Source organism: Trichoplusia ni, chromosome 2 (genome assembly GCF_003590095.1).
Source record: "Trichoplusia ni isolate ovarian cell line Hi5 chromosome 2, tn1, whole genome shotgun sequence".
NCBI lineage: Eukaryota > Metazoa > Arthropoda > Insecta > Lepidoptera > Noctuidae > Trichoplusia > Trichoplusia ni.
The window spans coordinates 12,191,663-12,203,261 of NC_039479.1; the positions used below are offsets into that span (position 1 = coordinate 12,191,663).

The window sequence follows — 11,599 nt, forward strand, 5'->3', positions numbered from 1 at the left end:
CACCTCTTCATCCATTTGCAACACAACTTCTGCTATTGTCGTTTTGAAAGTGGATATCTTTATACATATTTAAACATCATCATACCCTTTTGGGTTAGCCCATACAATTTGCATGGGAAAATATTCAATTATGTTCCTATGTTATCCTAGGAATAACCCTTGAGCATCATAAGGATAAAACATCCTTTGTGGACGATAACTTTTCTGGTTACTTTTGCGGTACTTTGGATATGTTCCCTTAGGCGGAAACCACGAAAAAAAGGTATTACTCGAATTTCCACAAAAGCATACATTTTTATCATCAATGTTTGCCGAAAAACTTAGTTCTTGCTTGGACAAACTGGGGGAGCTCTTTAAGATTTTGTTGCCGTAGAAGTACACTTAAATTGAAATGTTTCAAGCATCTCAAAATTACTTCACAATATAGATGATAATTTCTGATAAAAATGCCCAAAAACGGAAACATGGTAGTTAAGAACTTCATCGTTCTAGTACACAACAATACAATACGTCATCAATGTTATAAATAATCAATTAACATACCTGACGCCCAAGAGGCATTAAAAGACGGTGGAGAATACAATCCATCTATAATATCCTGTAGCTCTAATGGACTAGGTGGCAGTTCCGTTGTAGGTGCTTCTGAAGTTGAATAGTCTCCTTCGGTTGTCGCAGCGGCGGTCGTGGTTTGCGTAGGGGGAGGTGGTATGTACGTCGTGGGGGCATCGGGACCTTCAATGGGCGAAGCCTCGCCTCCTTCGTTGCCCGATAGGACAACCACCAGAGTGACCACCACTGCTATAGCAACCACCATGGCGACGAACCCGATGAGGTAACTTAGTGTCTTCTTCCGCTTGGTTGCGACCAGGACCTGTGAGGAAATGGGTTTTAGTCATATATAAATTTCAATAGAAGTGATAAGAAAAATGTGTAAGAACGTTAAAAAAGTGTTGGTGGTTGCCTTTTAGTCAAAAAATGAACAGGAAACATAATAATATTCTTCTGTCCTTAAAAAAATATGGAAACTTGATTTTCGATTTTATAAACAATCAAAATTAAAAAGGGATTTGTTTTTTTGAAATAACAATAATAACTCGTTTTTATAGACATTTTCAGACAAGTTTCGGACATATGTAATTGATGTCCTTAATCAGGTGACGCAGCGGCAGGGTATCCAGTCGATCGACTTCGATTCGATCCGCAACTATTCTTTCAATCCTGATGATCACGTGACAGAAAACCGACTTACTCAATTATAAATTGGAAAAAGTTATAATAATAGCGCACTAACTGTGATTTACTATTTGATTGTAAACAATTGCCTATTTATTTTATTTACCTAAGCGTATCACAACTGTTGGAGAGCACTGGCACATATATTGTGTCGATAAATGTCCACTTCACCTGAACGAAGGTTAAGACATTACCCGTATAACAAGTTGGCAGTTACCTCATTAATCTAAAGTGAACTATTTGTTAATAGCACAATGTTGATTCAAAATTCCTTGCAAATGAGGGGCAACATCGCAATTTAAGTCAATCAATTATCGCTTGTTGTTCATAGTTTGTGTAATTAGGAAGTTACGATGCGGTTTTAGTAAAGATTTCTTTTTTGTTGCTCAGTATGTTACGAATGTCGATTAGTTTTTGGTCTCGCAGTATAATAAAATGTAATTAGGTATTAAATTGCATTTTTGGTTTTGTAGGTATTAACCGCTTCTGCTTCTTTTGTATATATGTATTTTTTAAATAAGGAATTACTGATCTAAATTAGCAAATTACAGCTACAACCTAGCTCTCAGAGTACGTAAGCGTTTCCCTACTGTCATTTTTATCCGACCACAAGAAGGAGGTTCTCAGTACGGCCGGGATGTTTTAGTTTTTTTTCTGTGTACACCGATGACGAGACGTTTTGTCCAATTTATTTGTATCAACATATAATGAATGGCTTGTTTTATTATTCGTCCTGCGTCAAGTTATTATGTATATGAAGGAAGGCCTAAGGCGAGAGCGGCATCGAAGGTTAACAGCAATTTATCGTTATAAAGAAACTTAAAGAACTTTGTTAAAACTTTTGGCATGTAGAGACTACATGCATGTTTTTGATCAAGCTGTTTTTTAAGGTTTATATTTACTTTGCAACTGGTGCTAGGCAAAAGTCTATGTTTTGAAGTGGGGCAAGGCGTATCTCTTACAGTAATCAAAATTGTTAGCAACAGGTTTGAACAGTTTCCAAAAAAAAAAGATTTTATTGATATTCCTCACAAAATTATTTAGTTAGATTTCATGAGCCTTGAACCAAATGTAGATATGGTATTTGACTTCATATCTCAAGCTGTGTCTGTTGGATTGCTTTAATCTCATCTTATCTTAAAGTATCCGTATCTACTAAACGGATACTACACACATTTTCACCGATAAGTCGGTCCTTAAGGTCTAAAATCGTAAATATTATGTATTATTTAGCAAACTGTTAGGGTAACCTTAACCTCTATTCGAAATGCTGCGATTTTTGGGTAAGTTCTAATGAATTTTTTGAAGTTATATGCACATTCTTAAATAGTAAAAAAAAAGCATCGCGAGGAAACCTGGATTGAAAATATTGGAATTTGAACGAAGATGAAGGGTTTGCCTGCCTATAATCTGTGCACCATCATTCCACATTGCCGAAGACGGTCGGGAACGGTTCGCGGATAACCGTTGATCTAACAGAGTTACATAGCAACCATTTCAGTACAAATTTATTCCGTGGAAGAACATAAATATTAGTCCTTGCTACTTGAAATAAATGTCATTTTGGTATTCCCTATTCAACATTCCGACCAATATTCACAAAAGAAAAGACATTCCACAAAACATATTTTTGACAATAGAAACAAAAACTACTATAGCAAATCCTATAAGATTACTTCCAATTTCTTTTTTCCTTGAGATTGTGAGTTCCAACACTGGTTTCTAAAATGCACGAATAGCTAAAATATTTTATTTGATAAAACACATGTTTACACGTTATTTACATCATTCATCATCATTCCCCTGCCCTTATCCCAATTTAGTTTACACGTTTACACGTACTTAGTTTACACGTTATTTACATTGATTAATAATTATTAAACCTGATAGTATTTGCTAATACACAGAATGTAAATTTCAATTGAATACTTGCATAAAATTCAATGTTTATTCACCGGTTATCCTATTAAGTTTCATAGTAAGGCATTCGCTTTAGCTTTTTATCATTGACTTTATAGGTTTCGACGGGATTTTCCTCAAATATAACCAACTGGCTTAATTATCACGGTGACCTAAACACACAAATTAATATTGTTTCTAACGTATAAAACACTTTCTGACATTCTTTGCCGACTATTCGCAAACATTTTGTACACACACTAGCTGCCCCGCAAACGTTATTTTGCCTCATAAATTATTTCTAGTTGTATGTACTTCTTAATGCCACATTATAAAAACAACAATATAAATTATATTCTTATTGTGTTCAAAGATGTTTGAACTATCAATTCAGTAAGTTAGGTCATCCTTCAGGATTACTATAGCGCTATAATGATAAATACGTAAATATATATTTTTTCTTTCACTTCAACGATATGAAGCATTTGTATTAAATTAGCAAAGTAGACACAATTTCAAAACAAAAAGAAATCGTCGTCAATAAAAACAAAATCACAAAAACAAAAAACAACACACATTACGTTTCAATTTCACTTTCAACGCTAAACTGCATTCCTTGCTCACTGTTCTATTAGCACTACACAATATAACATACTACACCACAATATTTTTCTGTCAAATCCGTTTAACAAGCCGCGGCCATACCGTTCACGTAAACCGAGAGGAATGGACTCAACGCACACGCAGACCTTGATTAGTTTTTACATGTTACTACTACTGGGGGTTATCGAAGGTTATCAGCTGAGCTAACATAGCTTTTAGCATCAATTATGAATTTATCATGCCTTTTATAGGTAAATACTCTCGTTTTATTAAGTCATCCGAACCCTTTAGACTTTGTTTTATTGTTTTTTTTTACGGATATAGCTTATTTAATTATTTTTTTTTTAAGAAGAGATCAATTTAATCTTGTTATCGTCTTTTCGGCCCACCATTATTTACAAATTCTACCGAAAGGAATCTGGATTGAAATGGGAGAAATTTTCGCCTTTTTTTGGCTACAAAATAAGCATTTTTTAAGTTAATTAAAAAAATGTAATAAGACAGAAAAAAGTTATCAAGACTTTTTTGAATGGGTGGACAAATACGCGGTTTCCATAAAAATATCCGGGAGTTTACCCGTTGATTCACTGGTTTTTGTTTAATTGTTTGTACAGTGCCAATGACTTATCTGTAGGGGCTTTACCTGTCAGTCATTCATACGTCCTTATAGACGCCAGTAATACAACAAGTAAAATACAAGATGGATATTACGGAACTCTAAAAATGAAAGGATTTAAACTTAAGAAAATTGACCTCGGTAGCTTAGAAGATAAAACGATTGGTAGGTTTAACGAGTAGTCGTAGCTTCAAGTTTTGAGTTAAAACTGTTTCTATACTAAAAATTACAAATTCCGAAACTTGTATAATTGAAAACCAATACAATTAACTGAAATAATGTTATTTTATTCAATTTTGTAAGACAAGTGTGTGTTAAATTAAAAATATAATGACGTATGTCCCCAGTTCAATCGTTATAAATTATAATAATTGTTGTTGGATACAATGCGGGCACGTGTAATGTCTACACGTGCTCCTTTATCGCATTTTTATGTTACGAATTATTATTTAATATTTCCCTTAATTTGTTATAATAAAAACATTCGGCAACTTATTCGTATTGCCTTTGAAAATGTTTTCCTTGCTTCATGAAATCTAATTATTGTCCTTGGATAGTTCGAGGATTAGTCTTCGGAAAGATTCTGAACTAAACTGGTCGTTATGGGGAAGATAATAAGACGTTATTACATAAATCAACTCTTTTATGAAGAAAAGCTTCTATGGTCCGGAGATAATTCTATTTAATAAGATTCCTTGCTAACGTAAATACAATTTGTGAAAAAAAAACAGCATTATACTGTTGCAGTTTATGAGATATAGCCTTTCCATACATACATATGAATCCCTACCATCCCTACTAATATTATAAATGCAAAAGTAACTCTGTCTGTCTGTTACGCTTTCACGTCTAAACCACTGAACTGATTTTAATGAATTTTGGTACAGAGATAGAGTTGACCTTGAGAAAGAACATAGGATAGTTTTTATCCCGGACTTTTGAAGAGTTCTCTTGGAAACGCGATATAACCGACATCGACGCGGGCGAAAAGCTAGTAGTCTTATGAATAAGGTCCCTTTGCTTCGTAATAAACCTTAGATTTAGGAGTATGTTGAACGTATTCATCGTTAAACACTTCTACTTCTTTATGAATTCTATAACTACTGTATGCAGCTTCATTAATTCATCTTAAAAGTGTTATACATGGTATACTACACGCGGATGTCGAGTGAATTATTTATGCAAATTAATTCACATAAAATTAAAATAATAACAGAAATCGGTAAACATTCTCATATGTGTATATTGTTGTCTTTATCTGTGGCCAATAGTTTGAGCGTATCCTTTTAAAGCAACGTAAAAAAATTCCCACGTTTTTATATGTATTAAAACTCTTTTTGAAATAAAAATGAATTCTATAAATATTAACAACATCACTACAGTGTCAAGTAATAGACACTTATTTTTTTTTTATCGAACATTTACTTTAGCAAATTGATTTTAAATTAATTTAAGATCAAATTATATTTTTATCAGTATTGACAATTACACAAATGAGTACGTGTGGGCTAACCATTGAAATCACATAGTATAAGTATCGGCAAGATATTACAAAAGGCCTTGCGAAACGAAACGAAGGCATTATTTACGGCAGCTAATATATTGAAGGTGCGTATTGCATTGTTGTTTTTTTCGATGAAGTTTGGCAATTATAAGGCTGTATTTATGTGTAGGGCCGATATTACAAGCAAAGTTTTTGTCACATTTAGCTGAAAATTCTAATTGGACCGTGAGGTAAATTTCGAATGATATTAGATACTTGCGTATTTTATAAAAAAAAGAATACTAAAATAAAACGTATACCCACTATTATTATACATTCTCTGAATGAATAAAACCTTTTTCTTCGTGATATTATTTTGTTTCCTTACCTGGTCGCTGGTCCCCATCTCCAACGTAGAGTTGCTGTTGTCAGCCATCGTGTTTGATTTGAAACTGTGGACAAAAGAAAACATTAATTTAAATTATAATTCAACTAAAATAAGCAGATGCTTAATAAAAATAATTTAATTGAAGACGATCAAGGGACAGCCCAATCAATGTCTAAGACTTTTTGATAAATAATGAACCCAATGTGAGTAACTAAGTCACATATAGATTGCACAGGAAATCGCAATCAGCAGACCCGCGGTACGAGAAGAGGTTGAAACTTACATTTCTACATTTTTGTCCAAGTGAATTCACACTGACAGCCCTATTAGGCAGAAAACTAGCCACTTTTTCTTTTTATTAAATAAACATAACGTTGTCGTCAACTGTCTACTTAGCGTAGTACCTAGTCCTTGGCGCTAATTAGTTTTGTCGCACATTTCAGTAGACTTCTTGAAGTTCGAAGTAGTTAAGCAGTCCACAGTTGTGGATACAAGTCAGCTCATATCACCACGTAGCTCAACGTCTCACTTGCACATGTCTGTGTGACACAGTCTTCCCTCAAGAGTTATTGAAGACCTTAGGCTTTTTTCGGAGTAAACTTTTACACTCCGTCCGCGAAAAGGGCAACTAACTCATGGGGATATGTCGGAATCTCGCCGACTCAAAACACACCGGACCCCTACATTTGGTTAAGTAGAGTAAAAGTTGAGTTATCGCCCATACATGCTCTGCGTTTCTCTGGCTGCGGACCCTAGACTTGTCATTTTAGAAGATTGGGATTGGACATTACACTGTTGGTAATTATAGCATAGATTTCAATTCGCACGTTCCATGCTAAGAGTAGAGAAACTCACAAAACAAGGTAAGTTTGACGACCTCCGTGGTCGAGTGGCGTACGCACCGGTTTCAAGGTGTCGCTAGCTCTGAGGTCCCGGGTTCGATCCCCGGTCGGGTCAATGTAAAAATTAACATTTCTACATTGTCTCGGGTCTGGGTGTTTGTGGTACCTTCGTTGTATCTGAATTCCATAACACAAGTGCTTCAGCAACTTACTTTGGGTTCAGAACAATGTATGTGATGTTGTCCGCATTTATTATTATTTATTTATTATAGTTCTCGAACACCTCATAATCATAATTACACAACTGTTTGTTTTAACATTATTGGTTGTTACGTTTAACTTATTAAAAAAACAATAAAAATAAAATTTAGTTTTCAACTGTTCCCCAGTTTATTATTAGATGCCAACGCCATCTATCGGCGAATGCTTGAAGTACAATGCATTTAGTACTATTTGCGTAGTACGGACGTATTGACGTAGCTAAGTAAGCAAATATTTATAGTTATAAATTATTCATTCACTAAAAACGTACTTGAGTATAATTTATCAAGTAGATAACATAATTATTACTAGGGCTATGAATGATAACTTTCCAACGTAACACATGAATAAATGAAAAGTATGGTTTACTTAGTTTTTAAATAAACCACAAAATATAAATACTACTATATGGTGTGTTACAATAATTGTGGTGGTCAAGGGGTATTAATTACCACTGGACCATGCTTAGTCAATTGCGGATTGACGATTCCAGATTCTGATATTTGGGAAATCCACATTTTTCACCAGTGACTATCATTGGCTATAACAATAAGGAAGGAGGTTAGCACATAAAAATACTTTGAAAGGCGCAGAAGGAAAAGGCAGAATTAGAAATTATGTTTCGTGGAAGTAAAAGAAATGGTATCATATAGGAACGTGGAGAATGGAGAGCTCTACCCCGGTAACTAGTGGGCCTAATACAGATCTCCAAAGACACCGAAAATGGATACCCATAAATCAAAAATTGTACCTGTGAAACCAATAAGTAACAAGAACTGTTGGATACGGACTCCCGTTCCCAAAAACGGCAGAATTATGTTGAAGACGTAACACAATTTGTTAGCAGAAACAAGGTCACCCTGTACCACGTTACACAGTTGTATTGCATTATTTAAACTGACAGTGTAATACCACTTCGGGGACTTCCTAACTTATTCTATTTAGGGAGACAAGTACAGGGTTACCATTTAATAAAGTATGGATGGTGACACAACCGTCAAGAGAGGTGTTTTGTTTGGATGTATAATCAGTGCATGTGAAAGCAGCTTTATGATAAGAACTAGTTGACACCCCTAGTTTACCCGTGGATTTTTACTTTTGGATATTAAAGTAAAGATTTGGCCACTGTATATTATACATACATTTTCTTGGAAATCAACAGTTTTTTTTTAGTGGCCATCTTTTTCATAACGAGTTCCTCCGTGTTTCAGAATGTCACGTTAAGGCTAGGCTGATGAAAGTAGTGAGGGCATAACTTTGAGAGCTGAATTTGACACGATCTGTTTTTTCGTATGTACAAAGGTATATTTACTCCATCTTTGTCATAACGAGTTCCTCCGTGTTTCGGAAGGCACGTTAAATTGTGGGTCCCGGCTGTTATTCCTACATCTTTGACAGTCGTTACAGGTAGTCAGAAGCTTGAAAAGGTCTGACAACCAGTCTAACCAAGGGGTATCGTGTTGCCCAAATAACTGGGTTGAGGAGGTCAGATAGGCAGTCGCTCCTTGTAAAACACTGATACTTAGCTGAAACTGGTTAGACTGGTAGCCGACCCCAACATAGTTGGGAAAAGGCTAGGCCAATGATGACATAGGTATATTTACTGATGACTCAATGAAACATTATTGACACAGTACTAATTAACTAAGTACCTCGCTTTTACAACGTGGTGGCATTATATCACACTGTCATTAAAAGAAATAAGTCGGCAATAAGAAGAGCGACTATAATTATGTTTATTAGAAAAATATTTCATTTAATATTTTGCTAGTGTATTATCAAGGACTCATAAAGATTATTAAAAGTATTAATTTTGAAGAACGATTAGATACTATAAGATCATCTGCTCATCTCGTTGCATAGTATTGTATCATACCTAATTAGATTGAACACGCGTGAGTTAGCCGTTTAAAGTTGTGGGGGTTGAAAGTGGGGAAGAATAACGGAATATTTGAAAATATACTTAAGTGGGGACGTTTGATGATACATTTGGTTTCTGTTCAGTAGGATATGGAAATCCGATTTTTCAGTGAGAGTATCAATTACTACATAATATTGTGGGTTACTGACATGTGTTTAAAAAGAAGTTTTTATATTTTTTTCTTCGAAAGATGGCGTTCGTAACCCTAGTCACTTTTACAAAAGGAGAAGATTAGACAAGTAATTTAATATCGATACCTAATTACTTGCAATTATCTAATTAAAAACATATGTATGTAAATGGCGTGCGGTCTTCAATTACATATTCATTCGGCTTTGCTGATACGGTCTATCATAATCTGCGTTATCATAATCATTTGTCTTATCACATAAAGTTGCTATAAAATAAATTGTACTATTTAATCTAAACAGATATTACATATAGTACACAGCATATTCAATAGCACTAATAAGGACTTTAGTGCTTGGTGTTAAGATCGCTTTTTGTAATTATTGTGACGCTAGACTTAAGATTTGCTGTATCTAAGTATGCGCTTAGATAGCGTTTTAATATATTTTTGAATATAAATGAGATAATTTAATGTATGTAGGTTTGTTACCTATTTTTTAGCGTCATCTTTAGACATAGGAGTTAGTTTTTGGTCTTTCTATATATTGTTCGTTCTATATATTCTAAATATTGCTCTTAATGTTTGTTTGATTATAACATACAATTGACCCGGATATTGTCAGAATTTATGGATTTATTTACATATCACGAGGAAAGTTGGCTATAGGCACACGCGTATCTGACTAATTACTGTAAGTTTCATTTTCTAGATATAAACGAACTAATTAGCTGATTTGTGATATTTCGTATTGTAACTATTTAATGTTTAAAAAAAGCAATTATAGGTTTTGTTAGAAACCACAAAAAATATACAATTTGATCAATTCCTGCTTGTTTGTAAACTTGTCATATTTAAGTGTTTTATGTATATCCGCATAGAATTTAATCAACACATATTAATTGTACCATTATTATGATCTTATAAAAAACATCTTAATAAAAAATACACATTATAATTATGTCTTTAAAGTTACGAACAAACGCACTAATATGGTGTACCTAATAACTATGTACAAGTAGTTCAAACGAGTTATAACATATTTCACAAAACAAGGCGCCATCAAGGACCAATTTCCTTGCACTTGTTACACGTACAAAAAACCACTACTTTCCACAAAAAAAAAAAACAAAACAGTTAAGCAACATTTAAATATGCTAAAAGTTCTTAAAAAATATACATTTATTAATTTACTCACCACGTTTCAGATAAAACAAATGAAATCTAATTACGGACCGGCCTTCGGCCGTCTCCCCGCCGCACTAAATATTTTACTGGACAATTTCAGATTATGATAATCTATCAATTCGTAAAGATAAAAGCAGCATTAATTTCTAATCGAAAAAGATATAAAAAATAAATGCAGATAATATGTTTACAACAAGAGTTTATAGACTAAGTACTTAGGTGCAAAGAGGTTTATAATATTCCGCAATGTTCGAAATTCGACTTTATTATTTTTAATAAATTCCGCCATTTGAGTCAATATAAAAGAAAGATGGACTGCTTGAGGCCTCAATAAATTCTTTTCAATTTTAATATTATTAATTTGGTCTACAATACTTTCATAATATATTATGTTATGAACGGTAATGTTAGAAAGAGTAAATAATAAAATTGTATGTATGTGTTATGAAATAAACTCCTTCCTTTTATTAAGTCTGAGATTATGAAGTAAACAAGCGTGATGATTTGTGGTTAACTTAAATTTACTCAAAATCTAGTTATATAAATAGTATCTAATAGTAAATAAGTAATCATTGACGTATTTACAAAAAGTGGTAAAAAGACTTTTTAAATGAATAAAAAACTCGTATTACCAAATTGAATCTGAAGTGTTCAAATTGAATTTAGAATTCAAACTTCGAATCACAAGTCATCGAAATTGTATTGAATATTCAGCTTAGCTGTAAATAGAAATACACTTTGAATGTGGAATATACCGCCAATATTTTACGGGTCGAAATTCGAATCACCAAATCAAATATGATTTGAAATGGATTTCATTTTACCCTCAATTATGGCAGTTACTACACAAAGCCCAGATTTTTCCAATAAACCAACATTATTTACGGAGTTGGTTCCACATAATTGCCTGTCAGTAGCTCTTCACTCACGATCGCTTTCATCACGATTTCGTTAGAGCTGACTAGAATTAATAATTTGATGTGCTCACACAACGTAACATACACTTTCTATAACCGCGATTACGCCTTACATAAGAAT

At 33.6% G+C, this 11,599-nt stretch overlaps 1 protein-coding gene across 1 annotated transcript; it reads right to left on the reverse strand.

The window, feature by feature from the left end:
• Window positions 1–505: 505 nt before the first annotated feature.
• LOC113507412 lies at window positions 506–10,676 on the reverse strand. The gene is made up of 3 exons (XM_026890273.1): window positions 10,572–10,676; window positions 6,223–6,286; window positions 506–871 (listed from the first exon to the last, which is right to left on the reverse strand). The coding sequence occupies exons 2-3, from the start codon at window positions 6,268–6,270 to the stop codon at window positions 521–523; spliced, it is 399 nt and encodes a 132-aa protein (XP_026746074.1). The 5' UTR covers window positions 6,271–6,286; window positions 10,572–10,676; the 3' UTR covers window positions 506–520.
• Window positions 10,677–11,599: the final 923 nt, after the last annotated feature.